A 26236-nucleotide genomic window follows, 5' to 3' on the forward strand; every position below is an offset into this window, starting at 1 on the left:
GTAGCCTTGGGCTGAGCAAACAGGAAGGAGGGGAGAACCCAGCTGAATGGTTTTTAAACAGATGGACTTTCCACTGAAAAAAGCAGGATTGGGCTTGGGTTAATCCATCCTGGAGAGGATTGTTCTCCGTGAAGGTTGAGCTGGGGCTGGGTGGGAGCAGGCCACCCCTCGCTCCTCCCAGGTAAGAGAACAGGGTGAAATGAAAACATTTAAATATGTTTGAGACAGCTTACATGACATTTGTAATTGTTGGTGTTTCTTCTTGCCGATTGAATCCTAACTGCCCTGCCCCGTCCTTTCCACACCAGCTCACACGCCAGACAACAGCTTCCTGGGGTTCGTGGTCGAGCAGCACCTGAACTCCAGCGATATCCACCACATTAACGAAATCAAGAGGCAGAACCAGTCCCTTGTGTACGGCAAAGTGGATAGCTTCTGGAAGGTGAGTCAGTCTGTGCGTGCCTCTCGCTCTGAAAAGAAGCTTGTTGCGTAATTTAACTTTGATCCAGGGAGTAATCAAGCCAAGTGCCCACGGCTTGACGGGGTCTGCTTAGAAGTAAAACAGAACATGCAGGGATTTGGGCTGATCGGCGTTTGGGGGTCTGATACAGGCTGTATGTACCTGCTCATGTGTACAGTGGCTGCAGAGCAGTGGCCCTCACTCTTTGCATTTTGGCTCCTTTCCTATCCTCTGCTTGCTTCCAGAAGCCAGGGCCTCACAGGGGCTGGATACCTTTCTGGAGCAAAGCATTGCACAAGGAGACCCTTTGCCAAGTGACTCATTTCCTCTGCCCTCTGTGAAATGGTTTGTAAAGGGAGGCAGCTCCCTTTGCCTGGGGAGGGCAGTGGCCCTTGCATCCTCTTGGCTGTGGTCAGTGCTGTGGTCGGTACTCCACTACGTGGGAAAGGGAGATGCCTGCCTGGGTTGGCCACAGGCAGTTTACATGGGGACATCTTGGTTGAAACAACATTCTTGGCCACAGGCTGAGCCAGGTTTTCCAAGAACACTGGACTGTTTGGAGGGCCCCTTGGTCCTCCTGGGTTATTTATTTCCAGGCCCCATCTGGGGAAGGTATGAGAGAAGAGGAACCGGATTGGGGCCTGACCTGTTGACATGGCATGCAAGTCTTTTTATAAGGAAAGTCCGCCTTAGTATGCAAATTTTGCAGTATTTTGGAGGACGTGTTTGTACAAGATGGAACAGTCTCCAGGACTTTGAAAACGTGCCTCTTCCTAAATATAAAAGTTAATCACTTTCTGGAATGCTCAGGAACTGTGCTCATGTTACCCTGTCTCCCTTACTTAGGAAGTTAGAAATCTGATCACTGAGAGAGCACATATGATGTGCAGGTGAAGGATTCCCTGTTCTTGGTTTTCTGACCCCGTGTTCAGAAAAGGGAAAACATTGCCACCCCCTTTGCAGTTCTAAAATGCTAACTATGTGGAAGGGACAACACATCAGCTTGTTTCCAGGAAAGCTGATTTATTTCCGGGGAAGCTGATTTATTTCCGGGGAAGCTGATTTATCTCCAGATAACTTTCTTTGCTATAAACAGCTAGAATCCTGTCTTAGTTCAGTACAGTGGTTCTCCACTGGGGACAGTTTTACCCCCCAGGGGACATCTGGCAATGTCAAGGGACAATGTTGGTTGTCATGATCGAGGGCAGGGACCCTGGCATCTACTGGGTAGAGGTCAGGCATGCTGCTAAACATCTGCTGCACAGGCCAGCCCCACAGCAGAGAATTATCTGGCCCAAAATATCAGTAGTGCCAAGCCTGAGAAACTAGGGCTGGTTAATAAGATTTATTTCCCAATGTATTATTCCACATTTTCTCCTCTCAAGTAGAATAAAATCAGTTGAGATTATAAATGGTTATTTAAGATGTTCCCATGAATTTATATATCTTTGCTTCCTTTGTGTCAGAATCAGCCCTGTGTGAACAGAGCATTTTTCAGCTGACATTCAGGTGAACTTGGGTTGAAAAGGGCACATTGGATGTTCTCATTCTCAGCTCCGTTGTAAAGAGAATGGATCATGGCGCTGGTTTTAGGAAGACTTGGGCTCTTAAAAAAAAAAAAAATTGTAACTCCCTTCTCCCTCCTGTACCTGTTCAAAAAAACTAGTTTGCATGTCCACGTGGACTTGACCTTGAAATTATACACTTCTGTTTTGGACCCAAGTGCAGCTTCTTCCTAGGTGCTTCTGGCAGCTTTTTCAGTTTCCCTAGAAAAATAAAACACTAAATTGGTTCTGAAGGCGTTTTGGACAAAGTAATGCTGCCAGTAAAAGGATGATTTTCTAGATGCCAGTCAGAATCCCAAAAGTAGTAACCGTGTTGGCCTAAGTGGTTTAGGGTTGGAAATCCCTCCAAAACCCCACAGGTGACCTGACCTTCCCCATGCTGTGCATCACTCAAGTATTACCAAAGACTGAGTAAATGGTGAGTCTACAGTAGAATTTGTTTGAATACCAAAAATCTGGGGTGTTGTTTCCATTTTAATACATTATTATTACCCAGCATTCTTTGATGCAAAAGACCCCAAAAGATGAAAAATCCTGTAAAGTTTTCACATGAATTCAGGACATCATCTCAGACTTCTGAACACAGCACAGTATATGAGAGTTTAGTTTCTTTCTTCAAAACTTCCCCATCCCGTAGTACCTAGTGCATAGAAATCAGTCACGTTCAACGCTGGCTTTAGCTAGCAGGAAGGTTGGTGTATTTTTTTCCAATCTTTTGCCCCATTCTCTCCTCCCACCCCACCAGACATCCTTGGGAAGGGGAACAAGACTGTCAGTCCTGGGAGGTTTGGGATTGCAGCGGGGACACGTGGGCTGGCACAGCTTTGGACCAGATGATTTGGGCCGTCCTCCCTCACCCTCAGGTTCTAGGGCTCCCTGAAATTCTGAAGACAGCTGCTATGCTATCACTCCTACTCCACTTCCTCCCCACCTGCCGAGGCACGTGATTGGGGAATGCCACCCCATGACCCCTCCACCTTTCGCCGATTGGTCCAGGGGGTTGTCCTCTCACCCAAGGCAGAAGGACATTGGTGGTTGGCTACCGTGATTCTGGCTCAGAAAGCCAAGCTAGATCAACGGGATTCTTCACTTGACATTGGAAAGTAGGAGGGCAGTGAGCCGTGGGTGCAGAAGTCAAAAGGATGCGTCCAGAGGTGCGATGAGACCCAAAAGCCTTCCAGGAGTCCAGTGATGAGGAAGCAGGACTGATTTGGAAAGGGGAGAGGGTGTTGTTGAGAGGATGATGCAGCAGAACCACAGGGAGGAGAGGTACCACCGTGAGAAATGTGGGGTGCTTTGCAGGGGCCGGCTAGGAAGGCAGACAGACAGAAACCACCCACACAGCCTGGAGAGAGAGAGAGAGTAGTTGCTGGAGTTTCTGGAAGCTTTCTTTTTCCAGATCATACATGTCTATCCCACTCTGTTCCCTTCTAATATCCTGAGTTGTTTCTGTTCCTTGTAGCCATATGAAGGGTGTCTTCTAAAATATGTCTTCCCTGCCTTCCAGGGAAGGGACCCTAGCCTTCCAAGTGCCTATCAAGAAATACAGTCTGTTAAATATACAGGCTAAGGAGGCGTGGGCTAACTCTTCAGCTCCCCCCACTGGCCCCCAGTTCATGGCTGAGGTACCCTGTGGTCTTGTCCTCATGTTATAATACATAGTGGAGAGGTGGCTGGGAGAGACGGGACCTCGCTGTCTGATTCCAGAACCCAAAGATGCCTACTTAGGAAGCATCATTACCCAAGACCCTTAGCATCAAATGGGACGGCATACAGCCTGATTCCAAGTACAAATCTCTTTCTTAGCCCGATAGCCCACAGTTCTAGGTTCTCCCTATCTACCCTGCTGCAGTCCGGTCATTGGCATCAGCTAACACATGTGCCTAGAAGGAGAGAAGTCCGTCCAGTGTGGCCAAATTCAAAGTCCTTCAACATCCTGTTACCTTAAGTCATCAGGGAGTGAAAAATTAGGCAATTTTGTAAAAATAAGGGATTTTGAAAATTGTAGAAATTAGAAGTAATTGAAATCTTGCTTAACTGTATTCTTTATTTCCATGTTTCTTTAAAAAAGTATCCTGAGCACAACTGACGCTTCTGTTGATGGTGGGTCAGCATTTTACATATTTATGATCCCACCATGATGTTCTTATTACTTCTTGATACACACCTGCTGCTAAAGTAACTGTTCTGAAGGCCTTGCTTTGAGCCCCTCCAGGGAATAAGCAAAGCTGCTGAACCACAGGCTGGAGTTCCGAGGTTAGCCTGCAATTCACCAGTGTGAGATGTAATTAACCACTTTGAGCCTTAGATGCCTGACCGGGGAAATGGGGTCAGTGACAAGTACCAGGTAGAGCGGGGCTTCTCAGCCTTCATAGTGCATAGGAGTCACCTGGGATCTTGTTAGAAGCTGCTAACTCTGATTTAGACCTTCTGGGGCGGGGCCGAGATCCCGCATTTCTTGAAAGCACCCAGGTGAGGCACAGGTGATGCTGATCGAAGCACAAGGCCTTGGGATGTTTGGGCTTGTGGAGAGTGCTGGGCCCTGAGTAGCTGGCCAGTCAGTGAGTAAATCATCCCTTTTCCCTCTTTACTTTGGCCTTCCTGCTCCTCCTGTGAGGCTGCCAGCTGTGATGTTACTTTTTACTCCTATAGAGCCTGGTGCCAGGCAACCCCCCCAAGTCTCACTTCCCACTAAGCACATTTCTGTACATTTGCAAACATTGCTACTGCTAGTCTCTGGTGCCTGGCCCCTTCAAGGGGGGCAGACCTGCGGTGAGTAGTAGGCCGGGTGTCTTCCTGGTCATCTGCCGTCCTGGTGTGTACAGTTGGTGCCTACTGGGCAGTAGGGTGTGGTGGTCAAGAACACAGACGTGGGTTCAAATCCTGCCTCTGCCACCTCTGCCTGATCTTGGGCAAGTTGCTTAACTTCACTTGGCCTCATTTTTCCTGGGGATGATGGCAATAGGGTTTCTGTAGTGATTAAATGCAATAATATGTGTAAAGTGCTTAGAAAATGGCCTGGCACAGAGTAAGTCTAAATAAATGTTTGCTGCTATTATTAATATCATTATTGGGGTCAGATTGGAAACATAGAATTGATGGGGATGTGAGACTGGGGGTGTGCAGGATAGAGCCTGTGGGGAACTGGCAAATACAAGCCTGCGCCCAGATATTCAGATTCCAGTTTTGAAACTCTGGCCCCTGAGTGAAAAATGTCTTTCTAAATAAAGTTTTATTGGGACATAGCCACACCTGTCCATCGCCTATGGCTGCTTTTGCACTAAAGTGGCAGAGTTGTATAGTTGTGATAGACACTGTAGGACCAGCAAAGCTTAAAATATTTATTATCTGGCCCTCTATAGAGAAAGTTTGCTGACCCCTGAATTACACCGTGTCCCACGTAAACCAAGTCTCTCTGGGAGGACACATTTGGCCAACAGTCCCTGTTGGATCTCATCAGGGGTCTTTTTAGCTTGTTTTGGGGGTTCTTGGTTATGTTCTGTATAATTCAGACCGATGGATAAGCAATCCATGGAAAATGAAGTGTGATTTTACTAAAATCTCTGTTACTATAAAGACAGAGGCCCCAGCCCTGGGCCTGGCACCTCTTAGTAGTAGGCAATCAGCAAAGGCTACCACTTATTCGACAACTAACGCGTTGATAATAAAAGAGAGCCTTATTAGTGCGGTGTTTACGTGTCTCTGGGCCTTTCAGAGCCATCATTTAGGGAGGTGCATGATGATTCCTTCCGAGGAAGCAAGGGCAGCTGTTACCTCCTTCACCATGCTGCTTTCTAGAGGAGAAACCGACTCAAGGAGATGGAGGGACTTGGCCGAGGTTCTGCAGCCCATGGCATGACAAATCCAGAACCAGGATCAAGGTTCTGGCCCCCACCCCTCTTGGAAAGTTGCCTCCCTGCTGCCACTTGCTGGAGGGGCTGTCTGCACCCCTCACGCCCACCCCCATCGGGGAGTCCATGCTTAGAGCAGGATTCAGAAGCCAGGAAGCAAGGTCTGCATGTGTGACTTAGGTGCACAGCAGGAACCCTGGACAAATACTGGTGCAACAGGCAAAACATTGCTCCCGGGTGCTTACCACACAGATGAGGAGCTCAGCAACAGCCTCGCAGCCAGTTCTGCAGAGTAAATACGCCTGATTTGAGCACTTCCAAGTGTTCCTGGCTCCAGACCCCAGGGTCCTGGCTTGCCCCAGTCCTAGCCTGCCCTGGCAGCAACCGAAGTCAGCTAGTCTCACCTGAATTTAGAAAATTTCTTTTTACCTAGATGACAAAGACTGTGTGTTTGTTTTTTTTTTTAATTTACTATTTTTTTATTAAGTATTGTTGATTTACAATGTTGTGTTAGTTTCTACTGTACAGCAAAGTGATTCAGTTATACATATACATACATTCTTTTCCATAATCTTTTCCATTATGGTTCATCACAGGATATTGAATATAGATCCCAGTTCCCTGTGCTATACAGTAGGACCTTGTTGTTTATCCATTCGATATATAGTAGTTTGTATCCGCTCTTCCCAAACTCCCAATCCATCCCTCCCCAACCCTTCTTCCCCCTTGGCAACCACAAGTCTTTTTTTTTTTTTTTTTAATTTTATCGAAGTATAGTTGATTTATACAAGTCTGTTCTTTATGAAAGATTGTGGTTTTAAAGCTTCCCCTAAAATGACACGTAGTCCCATACCCACAGTCCCCAGAACAGGGAAAAGGATGATTTATTTTTACTTGTAATATAGTTTTATTATCACATTTCAATTATTAAACAATGAAATTTCCAAACAGATATCCCACAGAACTACCTTTTTTTTTTTTTCAATAAAAATGTTACACTACTATGGTTGCTTCTCACATTCAATGTTTACCCTATATTCAAGTTTCTGATAAATCAACTGTAAGTTGAAATTCTGTTTCTGAGACATTTCCTGGCATACTAGGCAGTGCATTAGAAAAGAGATGATATTGCATTTAGTCTTTAATAATGTTTTAAGCATCTCGATATAATTAACAACCATTCAAAACTAAAGTGCAAATGCGCAAATGAAGGAGAACAAGTTTGTAAGCCTATAATGCATCTTATAGGATATAAATCCATACAACTGCAAACAGCAATGTAATACAACCTTTCCCTTCTCTCATCTTAACTTCCTGCCCCCCCCCACGTTTAAGTTTGTTTGTTTGTTTGTTTATTTATTTTTGGCTGCACTGGGTCTTCATTGCTGCACGTGGGCTTTCTCTAGTTGCAGCGAGCGGGGTCTACTCTTTGTTGCGGTGCGCGGGCTTCTCATTCAGGTAGCTTCTCTTGTTGCGGAGCACGGGCTCTAGGTGCGCGGGCTTCATTAGTTGTGGCATGCAGCCTCAGTAGTTGTGGCTCGCGGGCTCTAGAGCGCAGGCTCAGTAGTTGTGGAGCACCGGCTTAGCTGCTCTGCGGCATGTGGGATCTTCCCAGACCAGGGCTCGAACCCGTGTCCCCTGCATTGGCAGGCAGATTCTTAACCACTGCACCACCAGGGAAGCCCCTTCCTGCCCCTTTTAATCCATTTTCCACACAGCAGCAGCCCATGTGATCTTTTTAAAAATGTAAATTGGATTGTTCCTCCTTTTCTCAAACCCCTCCAATGGCTTCATTGTAAGCTTCGAGTGTGTTGCGTTCCAGGTGAGATCCGGTCGGTCAGTGGGTAGAGCAGGCTCCCTGCAAGTAAGCCACATGTGCTCTGCACCCACTGCTCTCCCTCTGCTCCCCAGGCTCTGGCTACGCAAGGCCTCGGGTACCACTCCCCCACCCCGGGGGCTCAGCCTCTGCAGGCTGTTCCCTGCCCGGGCACCCCGCAACCCTCGCCTCCTAGGGCCCCCTTGTCCCACGTGTATGCCCTCAACCAAACGTCGCCTCTCCCCATCTGTATCACAACATCCTCTTCCTTTCTTTTATGTAATTTTAATCATTTTGTGATCATATTTATCTTCTTCTGTCAGTCTCTTCTTAATTGCTAAGAAATTAAGCGATTTGAGGACAGGAATCATTATGATTTTGTTCTACCCAGCGTGGTGCCTGGCACATGGTTGGCATGTGGTAACTAGTGGGTGGATGAATCTCCTTTTGATTTCTTTGAACGCTGATTTTTATGTGGAGTTTAGGGTGCGACTCGGAATGTGCTTTGCTTTGGGCATTGCCCTGTGCTCTTGTCTGAGGGACGCTGGAAGGAGGGATTTGAAGGAAAAGGAGTGGAGCTCTACCTGTGTCAAGAGGTTTTCAAAACCCCTGGTGAAATGAGTAGTGAGAGGACCTGGGAAGAGGCTGGGACCGGCTCTGGGCCAGCTCTGCCGTCATCTTTGGGATTTGGTGCAGCACCTCCGTCCTCATTTTCCTCCCTTGTATGAACGAAGAAGGTATTGGTAAAAAGGAGTGAATTATTGATACACCCAACAACATGGCGAACCTCAAAATAATTACACTGAATGGAAGAACCAAACATAAAAAAGTGTCTCTACCGTATGGGTCTGTGTATACGAAACTCTAGAAAATGCAGACTAATCCATGGTGTCGGAAAGCAGATGGGTGGTTGCCTAGAGAGGGTTGAGGGAGAGGGGTGGGTATATCTGCCATCTTGATGGTGGTGATGGGTTCACATTATATCCATATGTCAACACTTATAAAATTGTACACTTTAAACGTGTGCAGTTTTTTTCTTGGAGGGCAAAAATTTGAACAGATGACCATGTGGGGGGAGGAAACAGGCTTTTGAATATGTTATTCTGTACAAGGTGCCTCAGAAACCAAGCATCTGGGAGAGAAAACATTCATTGTTATGATGTTGCCAGAAGCCATTATATTGCCTTTAGAAAGCACATGTGGCCGTGGATACAAGTTTAAAAAATGTGCAGTTTATTATATGCCAATTATACCTCAGTAAGGCTGTTAAAAATTAAATTAAATCAAAGTTGGCAAACAGTGGCCTGTGGGCCTATGGCCTGCAAGCTAAATATGGTTTTTACATTTTGAAAGTTATAAAAAATACAGTAAGTAAATAAGAACAAAGGAATATGTGACAGATACCTTATGTGTTCCCACAAAGTCTACAATATTTACTCTGAGTCCATTTACAGAAAAAGTTTGCTAAGCCCTGGATGAGATCAATAATTATTCACCTGTGTTCGCTGGGGCCCTGGGGACCAGCTCCTGTGGGAAATAGAGGGGCGGCTGCACGATATGGTCCCCACTTACCACAGCAGCTCTGGTTTATCTGTGGCATAGATTTGGATTTCCAGTCAAATTTCACTGGGAGAAAGGGTTCAACTGCTTTAAACAACCAAAAATAAATCTTGAAAGTCTCTAGACTAGGTGACCTCTGAGTCTGAGATAGAATCCCATACTGAAAACTGTGTCATTATCTAGCTCACTGATTTCGTTGATTTGGGCTTAAATTAATGCAAAATTGGAAATGGGAGTTGTTTGGAGAAATGCCGTTTTATTTTGTAATAGGGTTTAACTGCTCTTAGTATATTGTTTTAATGAATCGCCGAAGACCTTTTTCATTAAAGGACGTACTGAAATCCTTGAAAAGAACACATTTTTGTAAGAGGTTAAACCTTGTCATCCTGTTCTTTAAGGTACTTGGCCAGACTTTTCTTCCCAGATGAGGTAGAGATAAACCAGATACATTTAAACCTACCTTCAGTCAAATTGGCCTGTGCATTTTGAAATAACGAAATTGGGCTCCGTCCTGCTGAGATTTTTCTGGAAAATGTATTGGGATCGCAGCTTGCGGTTTTGGTTGCAACCAGAAGAGCATTCAGAAGCATCCCTGTATCTCCCCCAGTTTATTCTCCTTGGGGTCGGGGAGTCAATCAGAAAAGACCTCATCACCATCCCTGCGACACCACACTTGCCTAGAGGCAGGACCTCCATGTCCCGTGCAGATGTGCCCCTCCAGGGCGGCTGCTGGCCGAGCCTCAGTCCCCTGTGCATGCCGTCCTGCCTGGCTTAGCGCCTGGCCCACGATAAAGGGCAGTCACTCTGCAGAGCCTTTTCCCACGTTCAAGTACGAGCTTGGGGGTGGGGTGGGGGGAGGAGAAGGAAGAGAAACCAAATGCAAAGAGAACGTCAGGCATGAATCAGTGGCTTTTAAGATTTTAAGGGCTGCAGTCCAAGAGACTTAAGGACTTTTCGAAAATAGCGTGGGCCACGTGCTGACCGTACCTAACCCTGTGTGGCATCTGATGTGAGCTCGTCGGTGTGTGAGGAGTGAACTTGTGAACTCGAAGCTCAGAGAGCCTTGGGTGGCCTTTTCCCCATGTCGTCGTCCTAGCGGTCTGCCCCCTGTTTCGGCCAGCTCTCCGCTGTCATCTTAAACCCACCAAGGTTTTCTTGTCGATGGTCAGAGAGAGCATATCCTCCTTGTCATCCTTCCGTTTAAGCCCAGAGACACGGATTGGAGACAGTCTGGAGCAGTTGGAGGAACCCTGGGTGGGAAAGCAGATGCCCAGATTCTAATTTCAGTTGCACCGCTCGCTGGCTCCTTGTCCTTGGAATTCATTTGCCCTCCGGGTCTCACTTTCCTCATCTGCAAAATGAGGTAGAGGCCTGGATATCCTTTGGTTTTGTTCCCCAGAGTTCCGTGATTCTGTAATCCGAACTCCTTGTTGGCCTCCTCTAATTCTTTCAGGAGCAAAGGCACAGGGAAGGTCACCTCCAGGACAAGTTTATGGGCCGTCAGAAATAGGGCAGCGGGATAATTGGGCCAGGCCAGGCACAGAATCCATAAAGCCGGCTGCCTGGGGAAAAGGACGGGGTTGCTGGGACACAGCATTCGTGTGTGTAAAAGAGATTTCAGGAAGTCCTTGACGGTAAGCTTATGTGAGTCAACAGTGTGGGGAGCTGCCAAGAGTGGATAACAGACCTTCAGTGGTAAAGAATGAAGGACTGGTGTTCCCATCCATTTGAGAGCACCTGGTGGGCTCCAGGGTGTGGCCGTCACTCTGATGGGGGTTCCATCCTGGTTCTGCCCTGACCAGCTGTGTGATTGCAGGCAAGTGCCTTAGGTTCCCTGTGCCTCTCTTCTCTCATCTGTAAAATGGGTGGTAATAATAGCACCCCTTTTTAGCGTTCTTAGGAAGATCGCATGAGTTAATAAATACAAAGCTCTTAACACAGTGCCTGGTATTCATTAGTATCTGTTAGTTTTTGCTGTTATTATTATCAGCTAGCCAAGTCAGAGCCTTTTGATTGGAAGGAGTACCATGTGGGGTGACGCGGAGCATGCTTTAGGAAGACTGCTTGAAGAGACTGGCGTGCCTGGCCTGGAAACAACAAGCCTGATTGAGGCTGCAGGTGGGCGGGTGAGAACTCCAAAGGGGCGGCAAACAGATGAGGGATCAGATTGGTCCTGGATGACCCAAAAAAGGACAGTAAACGGGCTGCTCGCTGCTCATGAACTTGCCGAGCTTTCAAGGAAGATCAGGCGAAGCATAACAACCGTCAGTGCCGTCCAGAGATGAGGCAGGCCTCCTGGGAAGCCATTAACCCCCCCGCTGCTGTTGGCTGCAGGAACGTTGGCAGGGCTTTGGAGAGGTGTCCCTGGTACCAGGGGACGTCGGGCTGCCTGAAGTGTACTGAGAGAGGATGTGTTCGTTGAAGGCGGGTGGAAAAGGGCAGGAAGGTGGAAGACAGGAGAAAACACTCCAAGGAGGAAAAGTCCCCGTGGACATTTTTTTTTTTTAATTCATCTATTTATTTATTTATTTTTGGTTGTGTTGGGTCTTCGTTTCTGTGTGAGGGCTTTCTCTAGTTGTGGCAAGCGGGGACCACTCTTCATCGCAGTGCGCGGGCCTCTCGTTGCGGAGCACAGGCTCCAGACGCGCAGTCTCAGTGGTTGTGGCTCACGGGCCTAGCTGCTCCGCGACCTGTGGGATCTTCCCAGACCAGGGCTCGAACCCGTGTCCCCTGCATTGGCAGGCAGATTCTCAACCACTGCGCCACCAGGGAAGCCCCAGGACATTTTTTTTAATTATTATTATTATTTTTTTACTGAAGTATAGTTGATTTACAATGTTTTAGTTTCAGGTGTACAACAAAGTGATTCAGTTTTATATATATATATAGAGAGAGAGAGAGATAGATAGATAGATACACACACACATATGTATATATATGTTTCTGAAAAAGAATATATTCTTTTTCAGATTCTTTTGCCATGTAGGTTACCCCATGAACATTTTTGTTTAGCCATCACAACATTTTTTTTTTTTTTTCTGGCCGCACCGCGCACCATGCGGGATTTTAGTTCCCTGACCAGGGATTGAACCTGTGCCCCCTGCAGTGGAAGCATGGAGCCCTAACCCCTGGACCGTCAGGGAATGCCCAGCACAACATTTTTTAAATTGGGAAATTTTCCATTTGGGAAGGTTCATCTGAAAAGCCAGAATCCCCAGTTTCTCTTGAAAATGTGGGTGGTGTGGCCCGCTGGACTCTTAGCTCCTCATGTGCCAAAGAGTGGCAGAGCTGAGTAGCGGCTGCCTCCACGTATGGGTTAAGGGATGTTCCAGGGGCGATAGCCCTTCTGGGGCCATCTCTAACCTCCGTGGCCTGCTTGGCCCCCAGAGGTATTTGAGATTGTGACCTTGCCCTAGGGAGGCTAGGAATAAGCCACCCTTTCTGTCTCCTGCTTTCAGGGAGTAGGTTTCCTCTGAAGAGGGTGAAGTGACAGAAAAAAACGTTGAATGGAAGAATGAATTCCATGTTTCATCTGGGCCACGTCATCCTTTGAATGGCCTGTGTGGAGGTCTGCCAAGTTGTGAGGCATAAGGGGAGTTTGAGGGGAAGATGAAGGCCATTTGCAGCCTGTGGTTCCAGCAGGAAGCCCAGGTCCTTGAAATCTGTATGTGAGGCTTTGAGCTTTTCTTCTGGTCAGAGCCCAGCCCTGATAACATACTGCCAGAGCTACATCTGCCAAGTGGTCTTGTAGTTGAAACGGAGTTTCAACCTTTGGGTTGGCGATTGGGGCGGCTGGGAAGAATGCATGGCCATCGACTGTGTATCTGGGACTTGGAGCCAGTCGGCTTACTGCTCATGTATAATGTAATAAAGTCTTCAGGCTCCTTCCTACCCGGGAGGGAAAACCTCTCCTTTCAACCCAACTGCTAGAGCCTCTCAGGGCTACAGTCGAAGCAGCAGCTCTGTTGTAGGGCCATGCAGGGACTTGGCCTGGTCCTCTAGGGTAGCAGTGATTTATGGGGGTGTTTTTGCTAAAATGATTTCCAGCCTCTGTTCCAAGGAAAACGCAGGAAAGCTTAAGTCAGTGCTTAGAATCTAGGTCAGTGTTAACCAAACCTGCCTGATCATAAGTTCCACCTGGGAATTTGTTAAACGTCCTGATGTAAGGGGCCCTCCTCAGAATCAGAACCTCCAGGGAAAGGACCTGGGAATGCTATGTTGCTCCAGGTGATTCTTTTAAATAGGCGAGTTTGGGAAACACTGCACTAGGTAGTCAAAATTTTCCTAGATCAGTAAAACCTTAATCGCTTCCTTTCCACGCGTGGTGGACGGCTGCCATGTAGCCAAGCACCGCCTCGTGCTGTAGAAGATGTGTGTGCCCTTGTTTTACCAGGCAGTATCCTGTGCTCCTAGCCCCAGGCCCATCCCCCAAGGACCCACCCTCTTATTTCCATGGTCATAGCGAGTTGCCTAAATTAATCCGTGCAAGGGTGCCGTCACCTGGTACCAGTTCCAGTTTGAAGTCTCTCAAGAATGCTTGCCTTCTAATCCAGTGATTCAAATAAGAATTTGTAGGAGTTTGAGAAGTTACAAAGCACTTCCACATAACCTCAATTTTACGGGCGTCAGTTTCACAGGTGATAAAGCCTCGGAAACGTTTAGAAAAAACCAATCCACCTTAAGGTACGGATGATAGTTCTTTTGATGCCATTCCTTTTACTGCAATGTGTATACTTCGAGAGGTCACCAATGGTCCAAAAGTGTGAACGATGAATCGTGGAATTTCAGGCCTTGTCGCAGGTGGTTAGGATGCTGTTTGTGGGCCCTAGGGGTGGAGAGTAGTTTTCTTGGTGCCCCTCTGGAGAACCACCATCCAGTTGCCTACTCTTTTTTTTTTTTTTAAACATCTTTATTGAAGTATAATTGCTTCACAATGGTGTGTTAGTTTCTGCTCTATAACCAAGTGAATCAGCTACACATATACACACGTTCCCACATCTCCTCCCTCCCACATCCCCCTCCCTCCCACCCTCCCCATCCCACCCCCCCCAGACGGTCACAAAGCACCGAGCTGATCTCCCTGTGCCACGTGGCTGCTTCCCACTAGCTATCCATTCTACACCTGGTAGTGTATATATGTCCATGACACTCTCTCACCCTGTCACATCTCACCCCTCCCCCTCCCCATATCCTCAAGTCCATTCTTTAGTAGGTCTGTGTCTTTATTCCCATCTTGCCACTAGGTTCTTCATGACCTGTTTTTTTTTTTTTTCCTTAGATTCCATATATATGTGTTAGCATACTGTATTTGTTTTTCTCTTTCTGACTTACTTCACTCTGTATGACAGACTCTAACTCCATCCACCTCATTACAAATACCTCCATTTCATTTCTTTTTATGGCTGAGTAATATTCCATTGTATATATGTGCCACATCTTCTTTATCCATTCATCCGATGATGGACACTTAGGTTGCTTCCATGACCTGGCTATTGTAAATAGAGCTGCAATGAACATTTTGGTACATGACTCTTTGAATTATGGTTTTCTCAGGGTATATGCCCAGTAGTGGGATTGCTGGGTCATATGGTAGTTCTATTTTTAGTTTTTTAAGGAACCTCCATACTGTTCTCCATAGTGGCTGTATCAATTTACATTCCCACCAACAGTGCAAGAGTGTTCCCTTTTCTCCACACCCTCTCCAGCATTTATTGTTTCTAGATTTTTTGATGATGGCCATTCTGACCGGTGTGAGATGATACCTCATTGTAGTTTTGATTTGCATTTCTCTAATGATTAATGATGTTGAGCATTCTTTCATGTGTCTGTTGGCCATCTGTATATCTTCTTTGGAGAAATGTCTGTTTAGGTCTTCTGCCCATTTTTGGATTGGGTTGTTTGTTTTTTTGTTATTGAGCTGCCTACTCTTGTCGGTGACTGGCAGCTCCCACAGAGGCATAAACAGCTGAGTGTAAATTACCGCAGCTGGGAGAAGAAAACATATCAAAGTCTTGTGGGTGAAAAGAGGCCCCTCATGCCCAATAGAGGGTCCCCTCCAAAACCCAGGACCAGCTGGGGTATCAGGAGGCTGAGGCAGCCAGCGATCATCCTGAGGGTCAGGTGCTTCTGGAAGGTTCCGAGTCACTGCCTGCCTGCTCTCATAACTCTGGGATGAATTCCTTTGTAGCTCTTAGTAAACACAGCTGTTGTGGTTGTAATTTGCCTCGAGGCTTTTTACTATTACTCCAACCCTAATAGTTTGGCAACCGGTATGGGAACAATGGTGCTTAGGGATGGGTGAAGAAGTTGCTGTCTGAGAGCAGAGCAGAGAGTGTCGGCTGACTGTGGGCAGAAGCCACTGAGCGATGCCAAGCGTGTGGAAGCCGTGCTCCACGGAGAAGCAGGGTGACCAGCAGGCCTCAGGTACCCATGTGCTTGCTGAGCAGCATGGGGCGCGGCCAGAGGACCGTGTAGAGGGGAGTTACAAAAGTGCTGGGAGGCTGTTCCTTTCAAGCGAAGAAGGGGTTAAGATCATTCTCGAAAGGAGAGAGGGACATAATGCCTGTGAATTTATAACAGTCTGAAAGGCGTGCCATTCTGAATGTGAGGCACAGATTTGTAAGAACAACTGAGATATCGTATTGATATAATGTTTCCCTCAAATAGAACATTATTTAAGGACAGCTTCTAGGAATATGGTTTCAGATGAGACTTCTAGGCATCGTTCGAGTTCTTCCAAAAGCGCAGTCACAGCTAGACGGCACACATCTGTGCTCGGCCACGCCAGGCTGAAGCTGCTTGGGCCAGGAGGACGTAGCTACCCTGTTAAACGCAGAGATCCTGAGAGCAGAGGCTGAGCGGGGCGGTGGTCCCACACACCTGCTTGCAACATCTCAGCCCAGCTGAAGATGTGCAGTCCCAGGAGACTTGAGAGCCATGGAGAGATTGACCAGGACGTCACCACCGTCCCCCCTCAAAGAAAGCTTCCTGGGGGGAGGAGAACTTGGATGTCTGTTTGGTTGAGGAGTAAAGGTCCCTGAGGCTACCTGCCTTTGTCCTGGGAGAATGAAGTTCATTCCCCATCAGCCTTGCCAGAGAGGGGCTCAGACACAGCGAAAAGGGAATGCCTTTACATGGGGTCCCTGTGGTCCGTATATCATCCCTTGTTTAGAAACTCAGCAAAGAAAGCAAACTCACGGCAGTAGAAGGAAGTAGAAGTGTGGATTTCTGGCTGTTTCTTGGAGAAAAATGCCAGGTAGAAGTATTGTTTTAAAACGAGGTTAGGAGCAACTCAGATTATAAATCTGAGTATGGTAGTCAAATAAGTTGATCTAGTGTGTTGGGCTGGTTGCAGGAAGTTTGACCTCTTGCTGGTGCTGTTTACACTGCCACGGGGACCAGGTGTACGAGGTGCCTCTGTGAGTTGGCACCCAGGTGGCTTCCCAGTCCAGCTGGAATCCTCGAGGAATAATTTTCGGTAGGAACTGAAGCTGTGGACTTTACCCTGTATAACCTTCTACATCAGCACAAAGCCATGTCATTGAGACTTGGAAACAGGCCCTGCAAGGACAGAGCTGGTGGAAGGGTTTTATAGCAAAAATACAGATTGGGAGCATCATTTACAATGTACAGTGTTTCTGGAAGCAGAATTCATCATTTTATTACAGGAAGAGGTATTATGACCATTGAGAAACTGATAAACCAATTGAGAAGGTTTTTTTTTAAATGTAGTTATATGTGTGCTTCTCAAATCATATTTAGCATCTATATACAATTTCATACTTAAATAAAAATCATATAAGTAGCATATGCTCATAAAATCTGGCTTGCAGCCCTCAGTACTGAATGAGTCCATCTGTACTCAAGACAACTCGGGACTCCCTCCCCCCCGCTCAAGAATCCTGGTCCAGCCTCGGGGACAGCAGAGCTCCAGGGAACGCTGGAATTATCCCTTGTCGATTGGAATTTTTATAGCTGGCTGGCCTTTGCGTCTCCCTTCCCTGATTCTATTTAACTAGCTTGAGCTCCTTGGGGAGGTGTTGACGATAATGGCGAATATTTGAGCACTTCCTATGTTCCAGGCATGATCCTCACAACAGTTCTATCAAGTCAATACTATTATTAACCCCATTTTCGAGTGAGCAGCTGAGGCAGAGATTAAGATCCCGCACGAACGTAGTAAGTGGCTGAGTCAAGATTTGAAGTATTGAATACTGCAGCCCCTACACTGACCGCCTCCCAAGAAGTGGGCTCTCCGTAACTTCTTCCTCTTTCTCCTGCCCATTCCCTCAAATCCCAGGAGCCTGACTATATCCACGATGGCATCGATAGATCTCAAGGAAAAGTTCTGTAGGATTCTGTGTGGAGACTTAAAATCCCATATGTAGAACTAGTGGAACTGAATGGGTGAAACCATTTGCCTCTGTCCCAACTCTAAAGGTGAAACCTGTCCATTTTCATTATATGTAAAACAATTGTTCTAGAACCAGTCATTAGGAACCTACTTGCATATCAGGACTTACGAAGACATGTCTGCTCTTGGGGAGCTTGGAGAGACAGAAATACTGACCCGGACAAGTGAAAAGTGAGGGAAATTTTAAAACGAAGTTTAGGGACTTCCCTGGTGGTGCAGTGGTTAAGAATCCGCCTGCCAATGCAGGGGACATGAGTTTGAGCCCTGGTCTGGGAGGATCCCACATGCCACAGAGCAACTAAGCCTGTGCGCCACAACTACTGAGCCCACATGCCACAACTACTGAGCCCATGCGCCTAGAGCCCATGCTCTGCAACAAGAGAAGCCACCGCAATGAGAAGCCCGTGCACCGCGACGAAGAGTAGCCCCCGCTCGCCCCAACTAGAGAAAGCCCACGCACAGCAACGAAGACCCAATGCAGCCAAAAATAAATAAATAATAAATTTATTTTTTTTAAAAAAAGTTTAAAACTAGTTGGAAGAGTACTCCCATGAGCCCAAATGGCTTTTGAAGATGTCGGGACTTTGAGGACGAGGATGGCCTCTGTGAGGCATGAGTGATGGGCCGTGTGTGGGCTGGGGGACTCCATCTGATTTCCTTAATGAAGTCACAGCTCACAGCTCAAGTGAAGGAGGGAGGGCCCTGGGTGGTAGTGGTGGGAGAGAAGGGGCCTAGGAAGCCAACAGCGCTGCCTTTCACCCAGTATCTTCATCCTCTGTCCAGAGTGCTGGGGAGTTTCGTGCCTGCAGAGTGGGAGTCGGCAGGGAGCTCCCCCGTAGGGTCCTGCAGCTTCTCCTCAACACAACCCCAGAGGTCATGACCATTCCCATTACAGGGAATGAAGTTGAACAGTGTACAGCCCTGTTGACCCAAACCAGTTGGTGACCGTTCCAGGTCCTGGAGGCCTGCCAGGGTTTGGCTGGGCCTCCAGATGGTGCCACTGAACTTGCAGTGAGTAATGTCAGACAGGCAGGACCTCTCCACCAGCTTTATAAGGCAGTACCATTACCTGCATTTACCAGGAGGAAGCTGGGTCTGAGAGACATGGAATTTGAACCCCTGCCAAAGAGAGGATACATCCAGTTCAAAGACTGATTTTCTTTTCCTTCCTCCCTCCCTCCTTCCCTCCCTCTCTCCCCCCTTCCCTCCCTCCTTCCCTCCCTCCCTCCCTCTCTCTCTCTTTCTTCCCTCCTTCCCTTGTTCCCTCCCTGTCTCCCTCCCCTCTTCCCCCTCCACCCTTTTCTTCCTTTGCCCCTTTTCTCGCCTTCCCCTTCTTCTCACCTTTTCTCCTCCCCTCTTCTTTTTCTCTCTTTCTTTCCCTCCCTTTCCTCTTTATATATTTTAAAATATTTAGATCATTTGCTAGAATTGATATAGAGTGTTTGCTGGAGTTAATAATAGAGAATTTGTCTTAAATCAGACAGTGTCTTTTCATTTTCTTAACTCAGGGATGATGTTTACATGGAATAAATTGGCAGTTGGACAATTACACCAGTGGCGTTTGGTAACAACTTGAAGGAGAAGCCGAGGTGTAGCCACTTTCGTGGACAAATCCCTCACCATTTAGACCAGATAGTTAATTCCTCTTCAGTGACCCCTCAGCACAGCACATCTCCTGGTCTGATGGAGCCGTAGGAAGGAGAAAACTCTTCCTTATCCTTACCCAGTGGGTTATTGGGTGCTGCTGGAACAAGCAGGCCTCTTCCCATCCTTCAGCTGAAGCCAGGGCCCAAAATACTAGATTAGCTTTGCCTACTTATATTTTGTGAGCATATTTTGTGCTGACTTGCAGGATCGTAATCCAAGGATAAAGCCCCCCAAAATGGAACTCAGTTTGCAACCATTGGTAGGGTGGGTCTTCCTACCAACACCGTGTGAGGTGATGTGAGCTCAGCGCGCCCAGACCCCTGCTCTGCCACTAACCATCTCGGTGCTCTGACCAAATCGCTTCACTTGCTAAACCATGTTCTTATCCTTCAGATGGGCTCACAGCATCTGTTTTGGCTACTTGATGGGGTTGACAGGAAAATCAAACAATATATAGTTGAGAAAATACCTTTTAAACTATCACATGCTAGACAGGTGAACTGTTGCTTCAGACCCATTAGAAGTTCATTCAGCTGGAATGAGCAGAGTACCTCACCAACAGTGGGTAAGACAAGAGTTTACTTTTCATCTGGGGGTCAACAGCCCAGGGCAGGGGCAATTCTCCACTTTAGGGTCACTAAAGGCCCAGGCTACTTCTGTCTTTCTGCTCGACCCCCGTAGCACGCTGGCTTTTGGTCACAGAAGCTCCTGCAGCTGCACGCATCCTATCTGTGGTCAAAGCAGAGAGGAGGGTGATGGGGCTGGAGCATCTGTTCCTGTGTCAGAAACAGAAGCATCCCTGCTCGTTTTCCCCTGATGTGTCTCGTTATCTGACTGCGGTCACATGGCCATCCTTGGGCACAAGGGTGGCAGGGAAAGTGGAGGAACGGACGGTCGTGATCGGCTTTTCAGTCAGGATCCAAATATCCTCAAGGGTACTGGGATTCCCGTAACAAGGTAAAAGGGAAGGGAAGTGGATTTTGTGTCTGTGGCACGTTCACTTACCCCTTTCTCTTTATCAAAGTCAGATGACACTTTGGAGGTAGAACACATCATCGGCAATATTGAGGAAGACAAAGTAAAAAATTCTGTGTGCTCCGGGGCCCTTCCTCCCCTACCTGATGTGACTTGATCATTCCGAGGGCTCCCACCATTGAAACTGATCAAGTTTTTCTTTATTCGGTCCTCTCTTCCCTACCTGTTTTCTACTCATGTTTTCTAGAGAGAACTGTTGCCAGCTGCTCTTTTACAGAGAACGGGCTGATGCTCGTACTGGCCTGATCAGCAGATGTGTCCAAGCAGGTACCACGGGCTTCATTCCAGCACAGTCCTCAACAAAACCCGTGTGCCATCTACGGCAGCCAGCACACGCCTAGGTGCTTTTTCTAGCCCTCCACTCCCAACCGCACTTAGGCCTCTAGACACAGGAAGCTCCCTGGCCTTAGCAGGAAGGTAAGCCAGTATGCCAGGTACCTGCTTACTGATGCTCAGGTACAAATTCACCCTTTCTAATTGCTCTGTGACAGTGGATTTGGACCCTGGCAGTATTTCTCCTGTGAAACTGGCACTAGAGCATTATCACTACAGGGTGCATTAAAGACCTCGCAGGAGGGAAAGGATGTGGCATCTGGTTCTCTAGTGGCTTGTGCAGCACCCAGGTCCTAAAGCGGGACAGGGGGAGCTGGGGACCATGTGGCCAGGGCAGAGTGTGTGAGCTGGGGGAAGCAGAGCCTGCAGCAAGGTTCTCATCTTCTAAAATCAGTCTCTGTCTCTCTCTTATTTACCCTTACCAAAGTCAGATTGAACAGGCTGTTCGGCCATAGACATGTCTATAGAACCCTAGAGGCAGGACCCAGCAATGACAAGCATGGGCTTCAGACACAGACCAAGATTCGTTTCCAGGCCCTGCCACTTACTCACTGTGAGCTCTTTCACCTGACACTGAACTCATCTAAGCCTCGGTGTTCCCAACTATAAAATGGGGAGAGTAATATACAACAGACACGGTTATCTGGATTCCTTGAGATCAGCTTTTTTTTTTTTAAACATCTCTATTGGAGTATAATTGCTTTACAATGATGTGTTAGTTTCTGCTGTATAACAAAGTGAATCAGCTGTACATATATATACATCCCCATATCCCCTCCCTCTTGTGTCTCCCTCCCACCCTCCCTATCCCACCCCTCTAGGTGGTCACAAAGCACCTAGCTGATCTCCCTGTGCTATGTGGCTGCTTCCCACTAGATATCATTTGGTAGTATATATAAGTCCATGCCACTCTCTCACTTCATCCTAGCTTACCCTTCCCCCTCCCCGTGTCTCCAAGTCCATTCTCTACGTCTGCGTCTTTATTCCTGTCCTGACCCTAGGTTCTTCGGAACCATTTTTGTTTCTTTTTTTTTTTTTTTTTTAGATTCCATATATATGCGTTAGCATACGGTATTTGTTTTTCTCTTTCTGACTTACTTCACTCTGTATGACAGACTCTAGGTCCATCCACCTCACTACAAATAACTCAATTTCGTTTCTTTTTATGGCTGGGTAATATTCCATTGTATATATGTGCCACATCTTCTTTATCCATTCATCTGTCGATGGACACTTAGGTTGCTTCCATGTCCTGGCTATTGTAAATAGTGCTGCAGTGAACATTGTGGTACATGACTCTTTTTGAATTATGGTTTTCTCAGGGTACATGCCCAGCAGTGGGATTGCTGGGTCGTATGGTAGTTCTATTTTTAGTTTTTTAAGGGACTTCCATACTGTTCTCCATAGTGGCTGTATCAATTTACATTCCCACCAACAGTGCAAGAGGGCTCCCTTTTCTCCACACCCTCTCCAGCATTTATTGTTTGTAGATTTTTTGATGATGGCCATTCTGACGGGTGTGAGGCGATACCTCATTGTAGTTTTGATTTGCATTTCTCTAATGATTAGTGATGTTGAGCATCCTTTCATGTGTTTGTTGGCTATCTGTATATCTTCTCTGGAGAAATGTCTGTTTAGATCTGCCCATTTTTGGATTGGGTTGTTTATTTTTTTGATACTGAGCTGCATGAGCTGCTTGTAAATTTTGGAGATTAATCCTTTGTCAGTTGCTTCATTTGCAAATATTTTCTCCCATTCTGAGGGTTGTCTTTTCGTCTTGTTTACGGTTTCCTTTGCTGTGCAAAAGCTTTTACGTTTCATTAGGTCCCATTTGTTTATTTTTGTTTTTATTTTCATTTCTCTAGGAGGTGGGTCAAAAAGGATCTTGCTGAGATTTATGTCACAGAGTGTTCTGCCTATGTTTTCCTCTAAGAGTTTGATAGTGTCCGGCCTTACATTTAGGTCTTTAATCCATTTTGAGTTTATTTTTGTGTATGGTGTTAGGGAGTGAGATCATTTTTAGACATGAAAACGTTTAGTGGGGTGCCTGGCATCTAGTAGTCCCTCCGTCAGTGGTTGGGGCACTCAGGCTCTCTGTAGGTGACTGGACTGGGTGATTCCTCAGTCCTTTCCACTCTGAATTCACGCTCTCGTGTGGGTCCCCCTGGCTTCAAGCCTCTTGCCTTACCTCCTCTGCGTCTCCCCCTTTCTCTCTCTGGTCTCTGCTCCTTCCTCTCTCCCCTGCTCATCCATCCTTTTCTCACGCTTCTCTTGATTCTTTCTCCCTATTTTTAGGTTGTTGCTGTGTGATGAATTAACAAGGGCTTGATGAAACAGTTTAGAAATATTTGCTCAGGGCCTCGCAGAAATGCCTATGCGTTTGTTCTGAATATTTTATTTTATGATGACTTGCTAGCGTTACTTGTCTCCAGGGCCAAGTGTTCCCTCTCTAGTTTTGTTCTTTCAGGAATAAGATAAGAAAGAAGCATTATTCTGGCCATGACCCGAAAGACAGATGAGTCACAGCTCAGGAATAGACACAGAGGTCTCAGTCTAAGCGGTTTCTCGTCCTTGGGAGGAAACATCTGTAACTTTTGAGGGCTCCCCTCCTCCAGCTGGATATAGAGTTCAAAGAATTACATTTCACGTAGGCAAACCAGCAGACGGGGGCAGCCTGCCAGCACCTGGAAACCCAGAGAAAGTGGTTCTGTGGGCGAGTGCTGCCTCTGATGGGATTGGGACTTGTTTTACCAACAAGCAGCTGTGGGCTGGGTGGCAGGCTGCCTGAGGGCAGACACCGGTGGTCTTGTTCACATTTGAAACTCTTGAATTCTTCTTGAATCATGGGGAATTTGAATTCATGTCTTTGGCCTGATTATAAGACTTTCTAAAATGATTGTGATTCCAGGTGCCCAGCCAGGCTCAGGCCACAGGGGGAACAAAATAATCTTTTAAGAAATGAGATGTGAACATGTGGATGAGATGGGCCAGGGGAACGTGCTGTTGATTCCAGACCCTCTCAACAGCAACTCCAGCATTTTGCAGTGAAAGGGAAAAGGGGGAAATGAAAGTGCTTTGCATCTTGCAATTGCAAGGGATTAGCCATGGGCTCTGGACTTGATCTTAACTCCATCACTTGCTCTGTGGCCCTGGGCATCTTTAAACCTCCATAAACCCAGCTTTCCCATCTGTAAAACAAGAATGACACCAACAGTGCCTGGGTCGTAGGGCTGCAGAGATGAGATAAGGAAGGTCAGGGAATGGTTCATTTAGTGTCTGCCACATAGTAAGTTTCAAGGAAGGCTTGTGGGCAACTTACTTTCCTCTAAGTCAAGGAAGGTGTCATTTAGACCCGGAGATTTTTTAGCACTAAGAAAGGGATTACGAGATCATTTTCTGGTCCATCCTCTCCCATATCTGTTCTTTACACCGCAAGTTTTTAAAACTTCATCTGCTAAACAGGGATCATAATACTCATCTCACAGGACTGTGGAAAGGAGTAAACTAGAAATACGCATTAGCGTAGCTGGCACATAGTAATTGCTTAGTAAATGGTAACCATTATTATCTTATGACATCACACCAATACTCAGCATTTATGGTTGTACTTAAGTTAGCCTTTTAAGGAAAGACAGTTGTCTCTATCTGGGCTCAGCTTTAGGCCACTAAAATGTAGGTACCCCCTCCCTGGCCTTGCTTGTGCTTCAGGGAGTCTATTTAAGAAAGGGGAGGGGATTAACCAAGATGGCGGAGTAGAAGGACGTGCTCTCACTCCCTCTTGCGAGAGCACCAGAATCAAAACTGGCTGCTGGACAATCATTGACAGGAAGAACCTGGACTTCACCAAGGAGGATACCCCACATCCAAGGACAGAGGAGAAGCCACAGTGAGACGGTAGGAGGGGCGCAATCAGAGTAAAATCAAATCCCATAACTGCTGGGTGGGTGACTCACAGACTGGCGAACATTTATACCACAGAAGTCCACCCACTGGAGTGAAGGTTCTGAGCCCCACGTCAGGCTTCCCAACCTGGGGGTCCGGCTACGGGAGAAGGAATTCCTAGAGAATCAGACTTTGAAGCCTAGTGGGAATTGATTGCAGGACTTTGACAGGACTGGGGGAAACAGAGACCCCACTCTTGGAGGGCACACACAAAGTAATGTGTGCATCGGGACCCAGGGGAAGGAGCAGTGACCCTGGGGGAGACTGAACCAGACCTACCTGCTGGTGTTGGGGGGTCTCCTGCAGAGGCGAGTGGTGGCTCTGTTTCACCGGGGGGATAAGGACACTGGCAGCCGAGGTTCTGGGAAGTTCTCCTTGCCGTGAGCCCTCCCAGAGTCTGCCATTAACCCCACCAAAGAGCACGGGTAGGCTCCAGTGTTGGGTTGCCTCAGGCAAAACAACCAACAGGGAGGGAACCCAGCCCCACCCATCAACAGTCAAGTGGATTAAGGTTTTACTGAGCTCTGACCGCCACAGCAACAGTCAGCTCTACCCACCACCAGAGCCTCCCATCAAGCCTCTTAGATAGCCTCAACCACCAGAGGGCAGAGAGCAGAAGCAAGAAAAACTACAATCCTGCAGCCTGCGGACCAAAAACCACAGTTACAGAAAGATAGAGAAGATGAAAAGGCAGAGGGCTATATACCAGATGAAGGAACAAGGTAAAACCCCAGAAAAACAACTAAATGAAGTGGAGATAGGCAACCTTCCAGAGAAAGAATTCAGAATAATGATAGTGAAGATGATCCAGGACCTCGGAATAAGAATGGAGGCAAAGATTGAGAAGATGCAAGAAATGATTAACAAAGACCTAGAAGAATTAAAGAACAAACAAACAGAGATGACCAATACAATAACTGAAATGAAAACTACGCTAGAAGGAATCAATAGCAGAATAACTGAGGCAGAAGAACGGATAAGTGACCTGGAAGACAGAATGGTGGAATTCACTGCTGCGGAACAGACTAAAGAAAAAAGAATGAAAAGAAATGAAGACAGCCTAAGAGACCTCTGGGACAACATTAAACTCAACAACATTCGCATTATAGGGGTCCCAGAAGGAGAAGAGAGAGAGAAAGGACCAGAGAAAATATTTGAAGAGATTATAGTCGAAAACTTCCCTAACATGGGAAAGGAGATAGCCACCCAAGTCCAGGAAGCGCAGAGAGTCCCATACAGAATAAACCCAAGGAGAAACACGCCGAGACACATAGTAATCAAAGTGGCAAAAATTAAAGACAAAGAAAAATTATTGAAAGCAGCAAGGGAAAAACGACAAATAACATACAAGGGAACTCCCATAAGGTTAACAGCTGATTTCTCAGCAGAAACTCTGCAAGCCAGAAGGGAGTGGCATGATATACTTAAAGTGATGAAAGGGAAGAACCTACAACCAAGATTACTCTACCCGGCAAGGATCTCATTTAGATTTGATGGAGAAATCAAAAGCTTTACAGACAAGCAAAAGCTAAGAGAATTCAGCACCACCAAACCAGCTCTACAACAAATGCTAAAGGAACTTCTCTAAGTGGGAAACACAAGAGAAGAAAAGGA

General features: G+C 46.8%; 1 protein-coding gene across 9 annotated transcripts in view; it reads left to right on the plus strand.

Annotated features, from left to right (window-relative positions):
* The window catches only part of MGAT5 (alpha-1,6-mannosylglycoprotein 6-beta-N-acetylglucosaminyltransferase), a 374663-nt gene that overhangs the window by 266566 nt on the left and 81861 nt on the right, over nucleotides 1-26236 (plus strand). For all 9 annotated transcript variants that reach the window (XM_082465860.1, XM_082465863.1, XM_082465859.1 and 6 more), the window contains one exon: nucleotides 309-442. In XM_082465860.1, the coding sequence (XP_082321986.1) occupies nucleotides 309-442 (134 nt within the window). The remainder of the gene's footprint in view (nucleotides 1-308; nucleotides 443-26236) is intronic.

This window comes from Balaenoptera physalus (genome assembly GCF_965194825.1).
Source record: "Balaenoptera physalus genome assembly, chromosome: 6".
Taxonomy (NCBI): Eukaryota; Metazoa; Chordata; class Mammalia; order Artiodactyla; family Balaenopteridae; genus Balaenoptera; species Balaenoptera physalus.